Below are 17729 nucleotides of genomic sequence, written 5' to 3'. Positions count from 1 at the left end.
AAATAGATTCTCTTTCTTCCAGCAGCCCCAGCACCCATCTTACATCATTATAGTGGCAAAGGTTAGAGACCGAAAAGGTGAGATAAACCAGCCATTCTGTCCCACCTCAGTGAAGAGAACCTGCTTGCCTGGGTTTGGGAGCAGGGCAAACCAAGCCCTCCTATTCACCCCTATTTTTCCCTTTTCTCACACTCACTTTACCACCTCCCCTGATAAGCTCCCAGCTGACTAAACCATCTACTTCCCCATTTCATCTGAGATTAAATCCCTGGCCATGTCACACTAAGCCTCAGGGCCACAGGGCTTGCTAAAGGACCTCCTTGTCCCTTAGGTGATGGTGGGGCAGTAGGTCACGTCCCTACGTTCCTTGGCACACCCTGGGTGTCACAGCCTGCATCCCCTTCCCCAGCATACAGAGCCTCCCTTGCTCTGTGAGGAGGCAGGATCTGGTCCTGCTTGTAGAGGAGGCACACCCGTGAGCCATCACCATGCTCTTCCATTCCACTTCCAGAGATTGCTTTAACAAGACTGTGAGATCCAAACACCCCAACTGAATCAGTGCCACCCCTTTTAGCTGCTTCCAACATTCCATTACTGCCACCAGCTCCTATATGTTAGGGATTATAAAGTGAGAACAGCCTTCACATCGAGTGGTATAAATGCCTCCTTTGTTGCCCTGTGGTGAAAGAAAAGCTGAGCATTGTGGATGTCAGTCATTGCTCAGTAGTGGGAAACAGCAGGTCTATGCCAATGCTTCTTGCTCACGCTCATCTCCACACCTTGTGGAAGTCCCCTTGGGAGCTCTTCACATGTTGCGTGTGAGTGTACATGCACATGGGAGGGAGGAGATTAGTAGGAAATCATGGGGACTGCTACTGCTTCTCCCCAGCTCGTGGTTATTTATCCTGCTTCCCCAGCATAGACTGTGACATGCTCCTGAATTCAAGGGACTGGGGCAGAGAACTCCAGCTGAACCTTTTGCTGCATTTGGTAAACAAGAAGCTTGGCAGGCTCTTTGCAGAACCAACTCCGGCTAGAGGGAAACTGGAGGTATAGATCCTGCTTTGGAAATGCAATGTTCACATTTCACTCATGAGGAGGAGTTGGTGTTGGTCTGAAATCTGGAGAGAAGCAATTGCCTTCTTCTTATGCTCTTGGGACAATTTATTTCTTCCTTGCAATAATGCTATTAACAAAAGGGACTCTCTTAGACACTAGAATATCAGAAGCCATATCCCCTGCTGAGGTAAATCAGCATATCTTTTTGGACACCACTATAGTAGTGCCAATTACAGAACTAAGGATGTAACCATCATTTCCATGTGCATATACATATATACTCCTATACACATACCCATAATGCATGCTAGGTATATTCCTTGAATGTCTTACAAACAGGAGACTTGAGCCTCACCTCAGTTACGGCCAGAGTAAATCAGCAGTGACTTCCTTGAAGTCAAATTACACCAATGAAAGACGTGTTGCGCCCACTAAAGTCCATTACACAGAGGTTGCAGAATGAGCCCCTAATGCACACTTCACGCCATGCTGGCATATGTACTGGGGTCAAAGTATTACTGTTGCTGCACATTTTCCAGAGTTCAAACTATAAGGCTCATATCTTTATACAACCTAATAAAACTGATGAGATTTCCTCACATCTTCTGAGATCAACAAAATGGTTTTGTCTTCTCTTCACAAGCCACATTGTGAAGATCTCAGTTTTCAACTCAAACTTTCAGCTATGTGCATCAAAGTACCCCAGTCCATCTTCATCCTTCACCTGGTGCCTGTGTGCCCCAGCTCCTACTGTTTTGGTAAGACACCACCCGTCCCTGCCACTGGCAGAAGACACCCAGCCAAGCCACTGGCTCAGGGTGAAGTGCCATACTAAGGTATGTGTCACCTGCATCCTAAGCTTCGCATGACTGCTGCAGTCAGACTTGCCCCACAGAGAGTGATATCAGTATCTACACCTGGGCCTCCATAGGGAATCTTTTTTCTTTTCTCCATACTCCACCTCTTGACCTGCAGTGCTGTTTCTACAAAATGCTTCAATATGCATTTTTAGACTATGGAGTATTGAGTTTGTTCTGTTGCTGGAGGAAGGAAGCTCTCCCTTTGATCGAGCATCTTGAAAAGTTATGTCATGGCTTTTCAAAATAATGAAATTCAGTCCGATAGCTCTTTCCAGGTATTTGCAACTGCTCAGGGTGTCATTTTGCTTTGTCACCAGTTGGCACTTGGCAGACTTCAGCAGAAGTTGCATTACCCTGTGTCAGCGTCTGAGGACATGGGGGTCTCGATTAGCTTTGGAAAGTGCAATATGAGAAAACCAGATTTATAAATCAAACTGTGTAGACACTTTCTTCATTCTAAGAAAAAGCACATCTGAATATTGAGAATATTTGTTAGGTGCTTTTTGGATTTTTTTCAAAAAAGCAAGCAAGCAAATGGGCTTCTACTGGTGACTGATCTGCAGCATTTTAACGACCAAAAGAAAATGAAGGATTCTTCGTAAGGACGCTTTTAGACTTGTGTGATGCTGGAGTGTAAAGCTAGATATTAATGGTAACATGAGTGAGGTTTTAAATAGACACTAGCAAAAGCAAATGCAAATCTAGCTATTTTTAAAGTAATGCAGGGAATAGGAATCACAAAGTAAATCAAATACTACAGCAAATACTAAATACCAACAGCAGTTAAAGATCAGGGTCTTACTATAGAGACACCATAGTTTTGTGACTGTAACGCAGCCATAGTAAACCTGAAACCAGCACTAAAACTGAAAGGCTGTGTATATCTGGAACCAATGAAACTTGAGATAAACACTGATGAAGATGAAAAGGGTATTATGGTAGCACATACTCGTATGTTTGCTAACTTCGTGCGCCTCACTAACCAGGGGCAAACAGATATCTACATATTTAGTCTGCCCAAAATACATTTTTCTCATATAATATAATCCCAGTCTCCAGAACTCCTGTACCAGGGCAGCATTCTTTCATGAAGTCATCTGAAGGCAAAAGAACGTCTCCCTTCGTTGAGTACTGACACCAGAGTTTAAAAAGTGAATTGGCGGTGGCCTTTAAAAATATGAAGCATGAAGGCACATACCCCTTTTTAGGAGCCAGAGGGAACACAGCATTGCTGGGGGACCTTTGGAGCTAGAAATCTGCTTTCAGGAATGCCACCACTTAAAAATACTTCACTGGCCCCTGTGTGAACTCGGTAGTGTCATCAAAACCATCAGATAAAAATAAGGTTTTCTTTTTGCTCCTCTTAATCCCGTGGAGCCACCGCAGCCAGAAGCAGGCGGGAAGCACAGCGTTCCTCATGACTCTCACTCATCAGGGTCATGAGGAAGGCTGTGGGGCCTGGCACGGAGTGTTTCAAAGTAGTCAGCTCTCCTGTGTACCCACCTGCAAGGACAGGCCCTGAAAGCCCCTAAAGCCTGATCACCTATGTCCACTGTCACTCACACCGCTGTCGTGGCAGGGCTGGCAGCAGCCACCACTGACAGCCAGCCTGTTATAAGCAACGATCCCTGGCAGTGTCCAAGGCCAGGCTGGACGGGGCTTTGAGCAACCTGGTCTAATGGAAAGTGTCCCTGTCCGTGGCAGGGGGTTTTGAACCGGGTGATCTTAAGGTCTCTTTCAACCCAAACTACTTTACATGATTCTATGATGTAAAAACGAGAAGCCCACACAATACATAGTTAATCTGCATTTGTTACGGTTGTAGCTTTTTAATTTCGTTTTATTCGGCTGGAAGCTGTCCCACGTGAAACCAGAACTGGCTCAGCAAACGGCGATTAGCGCAAACTCTCGGCGCCGAGCAGGCCCGGGGCAAGAGCAACTCCCTACCCGCCTGAACAGGCAGTGCCGGGTCCCGCCACGGCTACCAGCCGCTCATGGAGCCGCAACTGTCACAGCACTGCCCGCGCACGCTCCGGGGCAGCGTCCATCACCGCCTCCCGTTGCTCGCCGGGATTTGTAGTCTTGGCGGATGAGAAGGTGCGCGTGCGCGGCGATGGGGCGCGGTCGCTTCTTGTATGCTCATTCTCTGCCTCTCATTATCTGCCTCTCGGCCCTGTGGGTACGTTGAAGTCATTCCCCTGTGCCGCGGCGTCTGCTACCCTTTGGTGGTTGGGGACGGGCGGGGGGGAAGAGGGGTTCGGGCTCGGCTGTTCCTCTGAGGGAAGGAGGGGAAGATGGCGGCCTCCACACGACCTGAGGAGGGCTATAACCTCCCCTCCCCACGCCCGGCTGTCGCTGCCGTCTGTGGCAGGGTCACGGTTCCCCCTTCCCTCTCCCAAGCACTTGAGTTATGTTGAGTTACGAAGTACTCGGGGGCGTGAGCAAAAATAACGCTACTGTTTCTACATATGTAATGCGTGTATACATGGATACGTGTGGGTATGTTTATATATATAGATGTGTGCGTGTGTCTGTATATATATACACCCGCAGCTGTATGTATAGAACTCGGTCTGAGCAGGGCGTACATGCTGTGGTGGTGCAGATGCACTTGTGCCATGTGAGGCCTTGCCGTTTGGCACACAAAACCATCCTCACTCCGTGGGCCTTACGGCTTAACACCCCCAGACATGGAAATCGGGGCATGTTAGCTAAAACACTTCTGGCTTCCCGGGGTTTTCTGTGTTTTCTAGCTTTTCTGTTACAGAAGAAGCCAGGGGATTTTTTTTGTTTTAATGCATGTTGACTGTGGATATAGTTCTTTAGTGAAGTAGTTATTTTTGGAATACCATGTGGTTGGGGAGCTACTAGTATAAAAAATACCAATACTTGCTATTGGGAGAGAGATGGTATAGTTGTAATTGGTTCAAACACAGGAGGTTTTGCTGAGTAACAGTTTGGTGTGTTCATCCCTTTACTTGCTATATTTTGTCCACTCGCAGTGGCTGGCCAATGTCTTTGACTTCAGAAGAAATAAAAAATAATTCTGAAGGGGTACAGCTTGATCACATTTCTCCACCCTCCCCCAAATGGCTTTAGTATCTTTAAAATTATATTTCTGTAATATGCTGCCATAGTTATATCACAAGAAGCCTTTTAATTTTTCTGTTTATGTAGTTGAGATAGTTGTAGGCATAGTAGTACTGTTGTTTTTTCTTTTACATTTAATCCACTATGATTCCCTACTTTTACGCAGTTGTGTTTCACAAAGTTTTTAATTGAAAAATTTTAAATAGCTGCAGATGTAGCAGGCAGAGTTTTAGATGTGATCTGAATATGGGTTGTAATCTTTTTAGTATTTTATATGTTGCAGTTTGCAGAGGCACTAACCTAGCTTTAAACAAACAAAGGCTGTATCTTACTATTTTTTCTTTATTCAGGTTTATGGTAGGTATAGAGGGATATTTGTTCTAGTTGAACTTCATGTTAATAACACTTGTGCTATTGTTTTGGTTATTACAGAATCGACAAAGGAAAAGCTTGCTTTTAATGAAATATTTATCACTTGTTGACAAACCAGTCAATAAACCTGTTCAGAAGCTAATGTCATCAGAAACACCAATAGAAACCTCAGAGGTGCCAACAGAAAATACCATGTTGCCTAAAGTTCCTGATGTGGAAGAAAAGATGAAGTCCAGCGGCAGTCCAGTAGAGAGACAGGAGACAGGCTCAAACAAGGAAGAATGCCTTGAGCTCCTCTCCAAGAGGCAAAGGAAGAAGCTGTTGAAGCAGAAACAGTGGGAAGAACAGAAAGATCTACGGAGGTATGGTTTGCAAAATAACTTTCCTAGGGTCATATGTAGTTTGTAATGCTAATAATAATGATGTGTCAGTAGAATTTGAGTGTAGATCACTTTAGCAAACCAAGGCAGTTGAACCAGTTTTTTCCCACGCCACAGGTTTAAAGCAGTAGTCACAGGCTGCTCCATCTGCATATAAAGAAGTTGTAAAGGTAAGCATCTTTTCTTCGTACTATAGGTGTTCCTAAGCTTGAAGAGGATATCAAGAGGGATTTAAACTTGCATGGTTTTGGTTTGTCAGAAGGGAGGAATAACTTGTGGCCCTGTTCCTTTCTGAATGCCCTCCTTCCCTGGTGCTGTCAGACTTCGTGAATCTTACAAAGACAGTGGATAAAACCAGATTTCTTCTGACACATGAAGTGCTGTGCTGTAAGTTATGTTGACTTACAATCTATTAAAATAGTGCTGGGACATGCTGAGTTTCTAGTTTATCATGTTGAGAAAAAAACATACCTGCAAATGGGCTGAGGTGGTTTATTCTTGTCCTGCTGAATGCAAAGTGCTCTTTCCCAAGAAAGTGGTTTTTGCTGTCTCTGAAATTTGATCTTCCAACTGCCTGCTCCCATCACGGGAACAGGGGGAAGAAACAATTTCTTCAGAAGCCTTTGGAAAACTGTTCAGTGAAACAGGAGGTAAATTGCCTTCCACATTGCTGCAGTTTTGGCAATCTTTTTGGTTGTTTCTGTTTTGAGACCTGACTGAAAGTACCCTTAAATCCATGAGACCCTCACTATTGACTGAATTTGTGTCAGATGGCTGTAGGTATTTACAGAACTTCACAAAGACAGGGTATGTGTTTCGTGCTGCCATCAGTCTAACACAAATGCAAGCAACAGGGTAAGTTTAAACCACCACAGTTGTGGGACAACCACCTTGATCACCGAAATGTACATTTATGTGTATGACATGTTCCTCAGCAGATTTGGCTGTAGTTTTTGAAGATTTACTTGTTTGCTTATTTAGGCAGAAACGAAAAGAAAAACGCCAGAAGAGAAAACAAGAACGTCAGTCAAAATTGGACTCCAATAATGAAGGGAATGACAGAAAGCGTATGCGAAGGGAAGTTGTTCCTAGTACACTTCGCCTCATTGTGGACTGCAGCTTTGATGACCTGATGGTACTAAAGGTAAAAGAAGTTCACCCATCACATACAAGTGTTGAAAGATTCTCCAGTGACAGCATTGGTGCAATTGTGTTAGAGCACAAAACCTGGAGAGCAGCTTGCAGAGGATGGTTAGCATGTTTCAGATTCTGATGACTCCCAGACCTGTTTAAGTCAGTTGTTGAATTTTTTAGGCTTTGAAATGCACCTTTGTGTAAGCTATGCTAATATGCAGCATCCTGTAAAAGTGCAGCCTTTTGTTTCTGAGGTGGCTTTCTCCCCTCTTTGTTACCCTGAGCCCTTCTGCTGTTCCCAGGGGCTTCACTGCCCTGCAACACTGCTTGAATTCAAACATTTGCAAAGCCCATCTGGCTACTTGTTGAGTGTCCTGCAGAGCATGTGTAGTACTAGCAGGGGCTCGTGCCACTCAGAATTTTGGGGAAGCTCCAGTTGGCATTTTGGAGCTTGGTTCCCTGAGGACCCCTTCAGCAATGCCCTAGAGGAGACCAGAAGTCCCCCTTGATAGTCGCAGAGAGGCTGACTGGGCATTTCCTACTGATCTTCATCATTTGTAGCGTATGTTTTGTCAGGCAGAGCCCCTCTTAGGCCTGATAGAAAAACTAGCACTTCTGCAGGTGGTCAGGAAGGGTGAAGTGTAAGTGAAGATGGCTGTGGCCTTTAGCAATGGGGTAAATTATATTCTTTCTCTAGTATCTATCACTACAATATTGCAGGTATAGAAACTTGCGATACTGTAGTGATGAAGTCTAGTTTATTTGAAATCCTTTGGAGATATCAAAACATTCTTAAAGCATTACATGAATCAAAGCAATATAATGATGGTTCATGTTAAAATGGGAATCTGTTATATTTACAAAACACTGCCTTTGGGGCACTGAAAATAACACTGTGTGCGTACCTTACAAAACCCATAATTGACTAAAAGTTAAGTTGTCTGCATTTTTAATAGTTGTAGTTAACTGTTGTGCAAATTATCAGGTTAAAATGCCAGTATCAGCACCTAAATTATCTGCATTGTTCTGGGGTTCTTCAGGTTGATTATGCAGATTTACTTTTCTTAATATAAGCTATTATTAAGTTTATATTATTGGTGAAAGATGAGTATTGTCACAGTGATAAATCTGCTTGATCCCTCAGATGAATTTTGAGTATGTTATTACATATAATTAAATCCCAGTGATGTTTGTTTGTTTTGTTTGTATAAATCAAGTACATGCATAAAGGTGCCTTAAGTACGCTTTGTAGAAGATGTGTGTGGTTTCTTGTCAGCATAATCTCTTCACGGCTGTTTTTTCTCTCAGGTTCTGATGTCCACACACTCTTAGAAGCCTCTTTTGCCAGTTAAAAGCTTCCTTTTTCTCTCTAGCTTCTGTCTGGCTCATGGTAAAGCATTTTGTGGTGGTCTGTCTGAAGGACTATGTAAAAACAAATTGTGTTGTACACAGGATGTTAAGAAGCTTCACAAGCAAATTCAGAGATGTTATGCAGAAAACCGCAAAGCATTTCATCCTGTGCAGGTATGTTTAAACAAATTGGGCTATTGCGCTGTACAAAGCACATGAGAAAGGCAGCTGTGGCCTAAGTTGTGAGAACTGTAGTAGAAAAAAAACATTGAAGCTGCCTCTTTTTAATAAGAAAATTACTTCTATTGTTGCAGATTAGTTTTCAACCCACATGTTATAAAAATCCCTGTGTATATAAAAAAGTATGTGCATGCAGATGAAGAATGCCAGATACTGGATGCCACTAAGTTTCTGTTGATAGTCAGTTTTATGTGTGATAAATTAAAAAACAAAAAAAAAGTGACTGATTTTTCTTTTAAATGTGTCAACAACTACGTGAATATCATGTTAGTACCATTTTCAGCTAAAAGAATGAAGAGTTTTAGCTAATATTTAAGGGTAGAAAAAGTCTTGTAAAGAAACGACTGGCATGTTAACATTTCAGTATTTTGTACCTCTTGTTTGTTCTTTTTGAAGTTTTACTTGACCAGCCATGGGGGACAGTTGAAGACCAACATGAATGAAAGTAACAAGGGATGGGTGAACTGGAAGGTGAATAATTGACTATTTCTGGAGAGAGAAAGAAAGAAAGAAGCATTAATTATAATTGCTAACTAGGTTGATAGATTAAGCAAGACTACTTGATTTAAGCAGCTCTGACACTTGTCTGTCTTGACAATGCTCTTTTTTTCTTGGTAAAAAATAAGACTTTGAAGCCCAAAGAAGTTGTGAATGCTCCATCCCTGGCAGTGTTCAAGGCCAGGTTGGACTTAGCCTTGGGTGACATGGTCTAGGGTGGGGTGTCCCTGCCCATGACAGGGGGATTGGAACTAGATGATCTTAAGGTCCTTTCCAACCCAAACCATTCTCTAGTTCTATGATGTGATTCTCTGTATGCACCTTTACTTACATTATATTGCCTCTTAACGCTGAAGTGTTCTTTAGAGCAATAGCTTGTCTTACGGGCAAACTCATGTTGGCTTTCCTTGCAACTCCCTGTTAAACCAGTAACCAGTATTCCAACAACTTCAAATGAAGACGACTTTGCATAAATAAAAACAGTTCTACTTTTAGTATGTCTTACATGATAGCTGCTTTGCAAAAGCATAGCATAAATTACTGTTATCAAACAAGTAATGTTAATTAAGCAGTTACTTCTGGTTTCGCCTTTTTTAGAAAGGTGGACTTGAAAATTATTTGGCCTTAAGAGAAATATGGTAACATTTGAAGGGAGTCACAAGAATTTAAAGATTTGTGAAGTTCTTTTGGGGTTTTGGAAAATTTCCTGATGATTTTTACAGTCATTGCTGTAGGGACTGCGGATTATTTATGCAGAAATCAGTCTGCACTGTGCTACATACCTAAACATGAATGATGGATGCGGAATGACTGCATGCTTTTGGATTTCTATTTACTAGTTCCATCGTGGGTCTGTAAAGCTTGCCCAGGAATTCATCACTTAAATGTAACTTCTTTTAACTACCTTTTTTTGAGGATATTCAAATTAGAACAGAGCACTATACTGAGTTAATAAATAAAGAAGACCTAGTATATCTTACCTCAGACTCCCCAGATGTTCTCAGTGAGCTTGATGAGAAGAAAGCCTATGTCATTGGAGGACTGGTGGATCACAACCACCACAAGGTAAACTGTGGGTCTGTTTCTTTAGCTGTTTTTTGGGGGAGGTGGGAGGGGGTTTGGGGTTTGGGGTTTTTTTTTTTGCACTTTATTTGACATGAACATTGTTCATGTGTAAACTAACAACAATAACAAGAAAGCGTCTTCAAAAAAGGCTTGAGAAGAAATTTTGGAGAAATGGGAGGAAAAAACCTTGTAGTGGTAGAAGCAGCTTCTGTTCCAGAGTGCAGACATGCAGAGCGTTGGAGGATTTTATCTTTTAATTTTAAATACAGGAATGGAATTAATAACACTGCTCAGCTTAATGAGGGCTGTATTTTCAGACAGAAGGGTTTGGTTTCTGTTCATGCACTTGTGTGTGTGCATGCACTTGTTATGTGCATGTGCCCAAATATAGTTGAAGAGCAGCACCTGGATCTTGGATGTCCATTTTGAATAAGTTTGCTTGTCAGGAGGACTTGGCTAAGTAACATACATGCCTCGGGGATCTGATTCCATACCTGTATGTGGGATCGTGCTGTGTGAACCTGGAATGTCACTGAGGACGCATCTGGGAAGTTAAAGCACTGTTGCTGCTTTTCTTCAGAGACACTTCTATGTAATTTCTGGTGACATGTTTAATATTTCAATGTGATGTAAAAAAAGGAATGGATCTTAAACCATACCAAATGATACTTCAACAGTTAATCCACAGTTAAAGGCTAAGAGCGAGTTGAAGCAGATCCTTTAGTCATTATGTTATAAAGTGTTCACATAGTTTTCAAGGGGCTTTTTTGCCTGTCTTCGGCACAGGAGTTGCCAGCCTTAAAAAAGCAAACGAAATTTCCTTATCCTTTACTCTTCCTCTGAAAAAATACCCAGTTACTGCAATATGAGTGACTTTGTACGTAAGCATAAACTTACCTTTAGAACAGGCTATAGCTGATGCATTCTATAGCTGCAGCAGCTTGAACAAGTTTTATTTACATTCTTTCTGGCTATACATCGCAGTGTGACATACGTTCAAAGCAATAAGTTTTCCAGAGGTAGCCCTTGAAGCAAGTACTGTGTAACTAGGTTAAGTTACTTTTCATAAATACCTTCTAAAGCAAGATCATGGCAGAACTGGCAAAACTCTTTCCAGAAAAATGGTACTTCTAGTAATCTGTATGGGCTGATCTGAAATGGTGATTCTCAGTCCGGTTCTTTTGATGTCTTTCTCACAGGGAATTACTTACAAAAAGGCTGTAGAGCAGGGAGTTGGTCATGCACAGCTCCCCCTTGGAAACTTTGTCAAGATGAAGAGTCGGAAAGTGTTAGCTGTCAATCATGGTAAGTTTTAGATCACAATATAATGGTGTTATGGAATATACCTGGGATATTCAGAATTTGAACCCTCAAAATGTACACTGTAGTGCAGATGCCTAAATCTTATTTTATTGTGTTGACATTTGTTAATCTACTTGCCTTTGGGATACAGAAACTGTCCTGGCCTTCAAATATTTCAGATATGGTTAATGTAAAGGATGATGTCTTAGCCACTTAAAAGTGTGCTTTCTATTCTGTTGGCTTGTCCCTTGAATAATTTTGGTATTCTTACCATCCTGGTCTTGTTGCCAGCCTTAATGTGTAAAATGTTGGAAACTGTCCCATGTATTTTATCGCAGGAGAGGATAAATGTGATGTTTTCACCTCTTTGGACACCTTCGTTCAGCAGTAACTGCTTAGGTACCTGTAGATGTACCTTATCTCAGCAGTACTCCCATCTGCTGAGCTTTCCTAACTGTATTTTTACCTGGTTCTGATTTAAAACTGCGTTTTAAACTGATTTAAAAGCATACAATTGCTTATCCAAGTCTTGAATCCCACTCCTTTTAAACTTTCAGTTTTATCATTAGATTAGCTTTCAGTGTCATTTAATATAAATGCATGCAAAATGAAGCCTACTCAAACCTTTATGGAGATTTTTGACATGGTGTCCAAGTCTTTATTTTGCCCCACTTTGGATTTTCTTATTTTCTCTTACCTGGCTTTATTTCAAGTTCATTTTATTATGTAACATATTGCTTGATGATAACTTTATTTTCTTAAAATGCCATTGATTGACAAGGTATGTATGTGCATGACAATAAAGATTATTTAAACATGAAGGAGAATATAGTGGATCATTGGAATTAAAAATTATCTAACCTCATGTATTTGTAAGAATTTACGTGTTTCTAAAACCTGATCTTTAAATGTTGCTTTATATAGAGCAGAATAGGATTTTAAGTGTTATTCATCAGGAGTTAGGATAGCTGTAGCTTTCTACTGGAGTTTTTCTGCAATAATCTTATACTGACCTCTAGTGTCAACATTTCTGAAGGCTGGGTTGTCGATGTTTGAGCACTGGGTATAATTTGAGTTACTTACACTGAGGCTTTCATTTATCTGCTTTATGGTCTTTTGCATGTTTTTTGTGCCAGAGATCTAGGCATCTGTTTTCACTGCAATTCAGTTGGCAAGGTTTCATTTTGAGGGAGCTTGTCTTCCCTTGCCTTTCAAAAACATTTCAAATTGCAAATGAAAGGCTCTTACTGCACAGACCCTTTTTAGAGTAAATATTATGTTATGGCTATAAATATTATAATGTTTTGCTCAAGATTTTGGGGCAGGAAAATGAACCCAAGTCCACCACCACCGAAAGCAGAGGTACCTTTTACTGTTGTAATTAAGGCTCTGGTGTATGTGTGTAAGCCTAATAGTTTACAACCTAAATCCAAAACGACAGCTTTCAAGGGAGTGAGGCATGAGTGAGGTGGGCTGAATCAAGCTGCTTCTCAAGTCTCATGTTACAAATTTTGTCTAGGTGAGAAGGATATTTGCACTGAGGTTTTTGCATTTTCGTGCTTTGTGTAACTGTGTAATTGCCCTTTCTCTTCTGATTTGGTTATTCTGGCCTCTGGGTTCCCACCCTCAGTGCGGACGTTGAAGCTAGCAGAGTACAGTGCAGGGCTCGCCACATGAGATTGTGGGACCTTCCTGGTCCCTGTGGAACTACTTTTGGTAGGTGTGAATTTGGAAAGTCTTGTAGAAGAAGAAACTATCTCTGAGCTGCTGTGTCTATGAGGCAGTTTAATTAAATGGACCCTCTGGTGGTGGGAGAGTGACAGTCATTAACAGGTGAATTCACTTGTTGCTTTTTACTTACTGATTTATAATCCTTCTATCCTGGGATCAAGTCTTCATGTATTCCCACAGAAAATGCAGTGCCTGCATCACTGCATTAAAATGGGATGAGGGACGTGTGTGTGTGTGAAACATTTGATGCTAGAAAACTGACACACTGTAAGATGAGACATTTTTTTTTAACTTGATCTGGAATTCTAAAACTTGGAAGACTGAGATCTGTATAAAACACTGTATTGCAAAACACAACTGCAAGCGTAGCTGAGAGAGCTTTTCTCCTGTTCAGGTTTGTATCCCAAGGCAAATACTTTGTAATATATGTTGCCATATTGCTTCATTCACCTCTAGAATGATGTCCACCAACTGTTCCCACTACCTTTTTCTGTCCTTGCAAAAGAGTTTTGTTGCTGTTGCAGCCCATCATAGAAGCCTCCGTTCTCCTGTGGAAGCTGCTCTCTTTCGACCAGTTCTGGTTTTACTATGCAGATAAAGGAAGTTCTAGAGCAAGGGCGAAGAAACATGCTCCTTATACTCCACTTGACTCTTAAGCCACAGATGTTTTCTGTGTGAGGGGATGTGAATATAGTTTTTTGAGAGCTCATACCTTCACAGTACGTTTCAAGTGAATAACCTGCGTAGTAAAATGGCCAGCTCTTCAATCTCCATGTCACAGAGAGCAGCTGGCTGTCCAGTAAACCTGGTTTCAGGAAACCTCTAGTAAATAAGCCACTTTCCTGTAACTTGACTCTCATGAGTGCGAGATCCATGCTGCTTCTCCCTTTCTGCACGCCTGCCTAACCTCTGTAATGTTTTTCTCCCTTCTTAGCTCCTTTGATCCTTTCTCATATGCTGTCAGTTAGCATCAAGAATGCTTGTGCTGGGTGTATTCTTTGAAGTCAGCATTCTCCAGTGGTGTTTAGCACTGTTTCTGCAGCCTCAAGCTTGAAGAGCCACCCCTCTGTTGCAGATTTGTCATCCAAGTCTGTCTGGCTTACCAGCTGTACATAGGGCCACCTCCTGCCTTCCCTGCTGCTGCTGAGCCACAGGGTTTGAACACTCTCAATCTGTGTTGAGAGGGTTGGTTTTTTTTTTTGGTAGCCTAAGATTTTTCTAAGTAAGAATTTGCTGATGAATTTTATATATAATGCAGTTTGGATCTGTTGTCAATCAGGAAAAGTTTTGGCAGCTGTAACAGGAGGAGGGTGGACTGTATGGTTAGCATAATAGAAACAGCAAGAAAGGGTCACAGAATAAGAGACCAGTAAGGATTTGTGCTATAAGCTCAGCTAGAAATGAAAGAGAAAACTCATTTATAGCAGGTTTTAGGAAGACTTCCGGCTGTCCATGTGTTAGCAAGAGGACAAAGTCATTGCTAAAGTACATCCACAGCAGTATTCCTGTCAAGCAGCAGAAAGCATTAGGCACTGGTAAGACCTGAAGTACTCTTGGGGTGGTGGGAGGAGCACTCCTCTCTGTCCCTGAGAGAAATTAATTCAAACTGGGGCCACTGCAGAAAAGAACTGCTGTAGTAACTGTCTTACAACCAGAGACTCAAAGTGTGCTTTGACTTTAGATTGCAGCAGTAGCAGAATTGTTTTGTCTGCTTCTGCCTGTACTTCATCAGCTTTACCCTGAAGATGTCACAACCAAGTGCACATAAACCTCTGTAAAGATGGATTTGAGGATGTGATCCTGTCAGAATTTCACTTATGTGCCCGTAAAAAAGCTGATGGTCTTTCTTGATGTTTCCAGTGTTTGAGATCATCCTTGCATACCTGGAGAAGAGAGACTGGAAGGAGGCCTTTTTCAGTGTCTTGCCACAGCGGAAAGGGGCTGTTCCTTTGGAAGAAGCCAGTGATTCATCCAAACATACTCTATCTGGAAAAGAAGATGAAGACAATGACTCGGATAACAACTAGGCTTCAGAATGAGATGATGGGAAAGATGAGACATGCAGTTCATGAGATAGACCTGGGACGTGAAGTTATTACACTCTGAAGACTATCTCCTGCCCTCATGAATTGTCTCAGTGCTCTGTAGTTCCATAGTTGACCCAGAGCTGTTTCAGGACACGAAGGGTAAAGATAAACTTCAATATGAATAGCTTTAAAAAAAAATAAATTAATGTCAAATGCAGAATTTATTTTGTTTCCCAAGGAAGCTATTTAAATTCTATTTTTTTTTTAATATTTGTTTTTATACATTCCAAGTTGGGTGTATTACCCAAGAGCATTAGTAGTTACTATTTGAATGTATTCATTCTCCTCCATTTTTGCTCTAAGTTTTCTTCAAAGCAGGGAATGGCAAGCATTGCTGTGATCCCAAAACCTGCACCGCTACTGCCTGTAGCAAAGTGTGCATGAGCACTCAAACAAACATACATTTCAGTTTTCCTGAGCATCTTAACAGACAAGCAACTGAACTGCCTTTGTCAGCAGAGCCACATTCATATGCCAGCTGTCAGCGAGGTCAGTGGACGAAATACAAGTGAGGTTAACCCAATGCTTTATACTTCAGCTAGAGTGGAATGAATGTCTGCATAAGTGCAAATCATGCACCTTGGTTGGCACATGGTGCACATTGAGTGCACAATCCCTTTTGATTACTTCTTGGTTCTCTCAGCAAAATTATCACACAGCCTCAGAACAGTACCTGGAGCTGCGAACTTGTGAACTCTTTCTTACAAGTCACCAGCTCGCTTTCAGTATACCTGTTTTATCACATCATCTTATATGTATTGTATTGTCTGACAACTATTTTTTCTTTAAAAAAAAACAACAAAGGCATAGACTCTCTTGGCTGGATGTTCTGATTTAACTTATTTCTAACTGATTTTAAGTGCTTTTGTAAAATATTGAAGTGGGCACCTTGAAAGTATGGCATCACTTTGCCTCTGTGAACCTGCCCAATCCCTTTGTGCTCTAGGGACTAGCAAGGCATCTGCAGGTTTTGAACAAGTACAGCTTTCGCTTAGGATGGCTGAAGAGTATAAGAGCACATCATTGTAACTGTTCATCTCTGCTGGGCTGGAATCAGAGGGATGATCCAGTATTACTTGGTTTGTATCCATGCTCATTTCTCCCTCTATTGTTACTGTTTTCAAATGGAGACCAGAAAGTAGGATGCCTACAGGTCCCTGTGGCCTGTAAAGGGTTGGCAAGCAACTGGGTATGACTTTATCCACTTAGTGCACTTCTCTCTATACTTTTTAAATAGCGGTAGAAAAGTTTCGTCTGTTGAAAGTACAGGTTGTGGTTTGTTGCTCAAGTCGTGGGGGTTTTTGCTAAGCATTACAAAAATGTGATTGCTTTTGGTCCGGAAACTAGATCAGCTTTTTCATAAAAGCATTGCTGTTTTTATTTCTGTAACAAAAAGTGCAGCGTAAGTATACCCACCATCTGTTAAGATTCTCTGATATGAGTGTGTAAAGCAGTGAAATTACAAGGAGTTACATTTTTACAGCTGAGATGCTGCATGTTAATGCACATAGCACCTATTAAACCTAAGATTCTTCAGACTCTTTTAAGATCAGTGGCAGGTGGGGTCAGGAAAAGTGTCAGAAGACACTTGCACAAGTTAAGCTTAGGACTGGGCAACATTTGTGTTGGGGAATGGCAAAGTTTATGCTGGAACAACAGATTACTGTGTATCTGGGACACTTCCCAATATGAGTAACTTTAATTCTGATCTTGAGATTCACACATTGAACATAACCTTGCTCTGCCTTTGCTACTAGGACGGCTGAAGTGACCTTGAGGGAGAGAGAAATCTAGCAAATAGTAATAGATGCTTTGGGAATGGATGACTGAGTAGATGAAATTGATTGTAGCTATTGTTGCAAATTACCACCACCCTTTTGGCTCAAATATATTTTCTCAGCAACCTGTCAGCTTCATGGAGGAACCGTGCTGTTGAAAGACTATGTTAGCGTGGTTGCTTTTATTTTGATTATGTTCAGTAGTGAGCCTCAGACATAATTAAGGTTGTCAGGCTCAGCTAATGCAGGCTGATGCTGAGAGACAGCTGATAAGAAACACTGAGGACAGAGGTTTATGTGCAATTGAGGCAACTTGATTATAGCCTAAAAGCGTTTGGTTGCAACATGGTTTGGTTGAATCGCTTGAGGAGTAAATACAATGAGCATAAAATTATTTTAACAGGGAGTCTGAAGAGATAGAATCGTAGAATCATAGAATAGTTAGGGTTGGAAAGGACCTTAAGATCATCTGTTTCTAACCCCCCTGCCATTGGCAGGGACACCTCACACTAAACCATGCCACCCAAGGCCTCATCCAACCTGGCCTTGAACACCGCCAAGGATGGAGCATTCACAACCTCCCTGGGCAACCCATTCCAGTGCCTCACCCTAACAGTAAAGAATTTCTTCCTTATATCCAATCTAAACTTCCCCTGTTTAAGTTTGAACCCATTACCCCTTGTCCTGTCACTACAGTTCCTGATGAAGAGTCCCTCCCCAGCATCCTTGTAGGCCCCCTTCAGATACTGGAAGGCTGCTATGAGGTCTCCACGCAGCCTTCTC

At 41.7% G+C, this 17729-nt stretch overlaps 1 protein-coding gene across 1 annotated transcript; it reads left to right on the top strand.

The window, feature by feature from the left end:
- Positions 1 to 5468: 5468 nt before the first annotated feature.
- Positions 5469 to 15728, top strand: TRMT10A (tRNA methyltransferase 10A; the record flags this gene model as incomplete). The annotated part of the gene is made up of 7 exons (XM_080623413.1): positions 5469 to 5743; positions 6743 to 6905; positions 8348 to 8419; positions 8882 to 8956; positions 9899 to 10048; positions 11248 to 11353; positions 14942 to 15728. 7 exons carry the CDS (start codon positions 5469 to 5471, stop codon positions 15106 to 15108), a joined length of 1008 nt encoding a protein of 335 aa, XP_080479539.1. The 3' UTR covers positions 15109 to 15728.
- Between the last annotated feature and the right edge of the window lie 2001 nt (positions 15729 to 17729).

The sequence above is a fragment of the Psittacula echo genome (assembly GCF_963264785.1).
Source record: "Psittacula echo genome assembly, chromosome: 1".
Classification (NCBI taxonomy): domain Eukaryota; kingdom Metazoa; phylum Chordata; class Aves; order Psittaciformes; family Psittacidae; genus Psittacula; species Psittacula echo.
The sequence above is the reverse complement of the archived record's forward strand: the minus strand, read 5'-3'. Positions and strand labels throughout refer to the sequence as shown.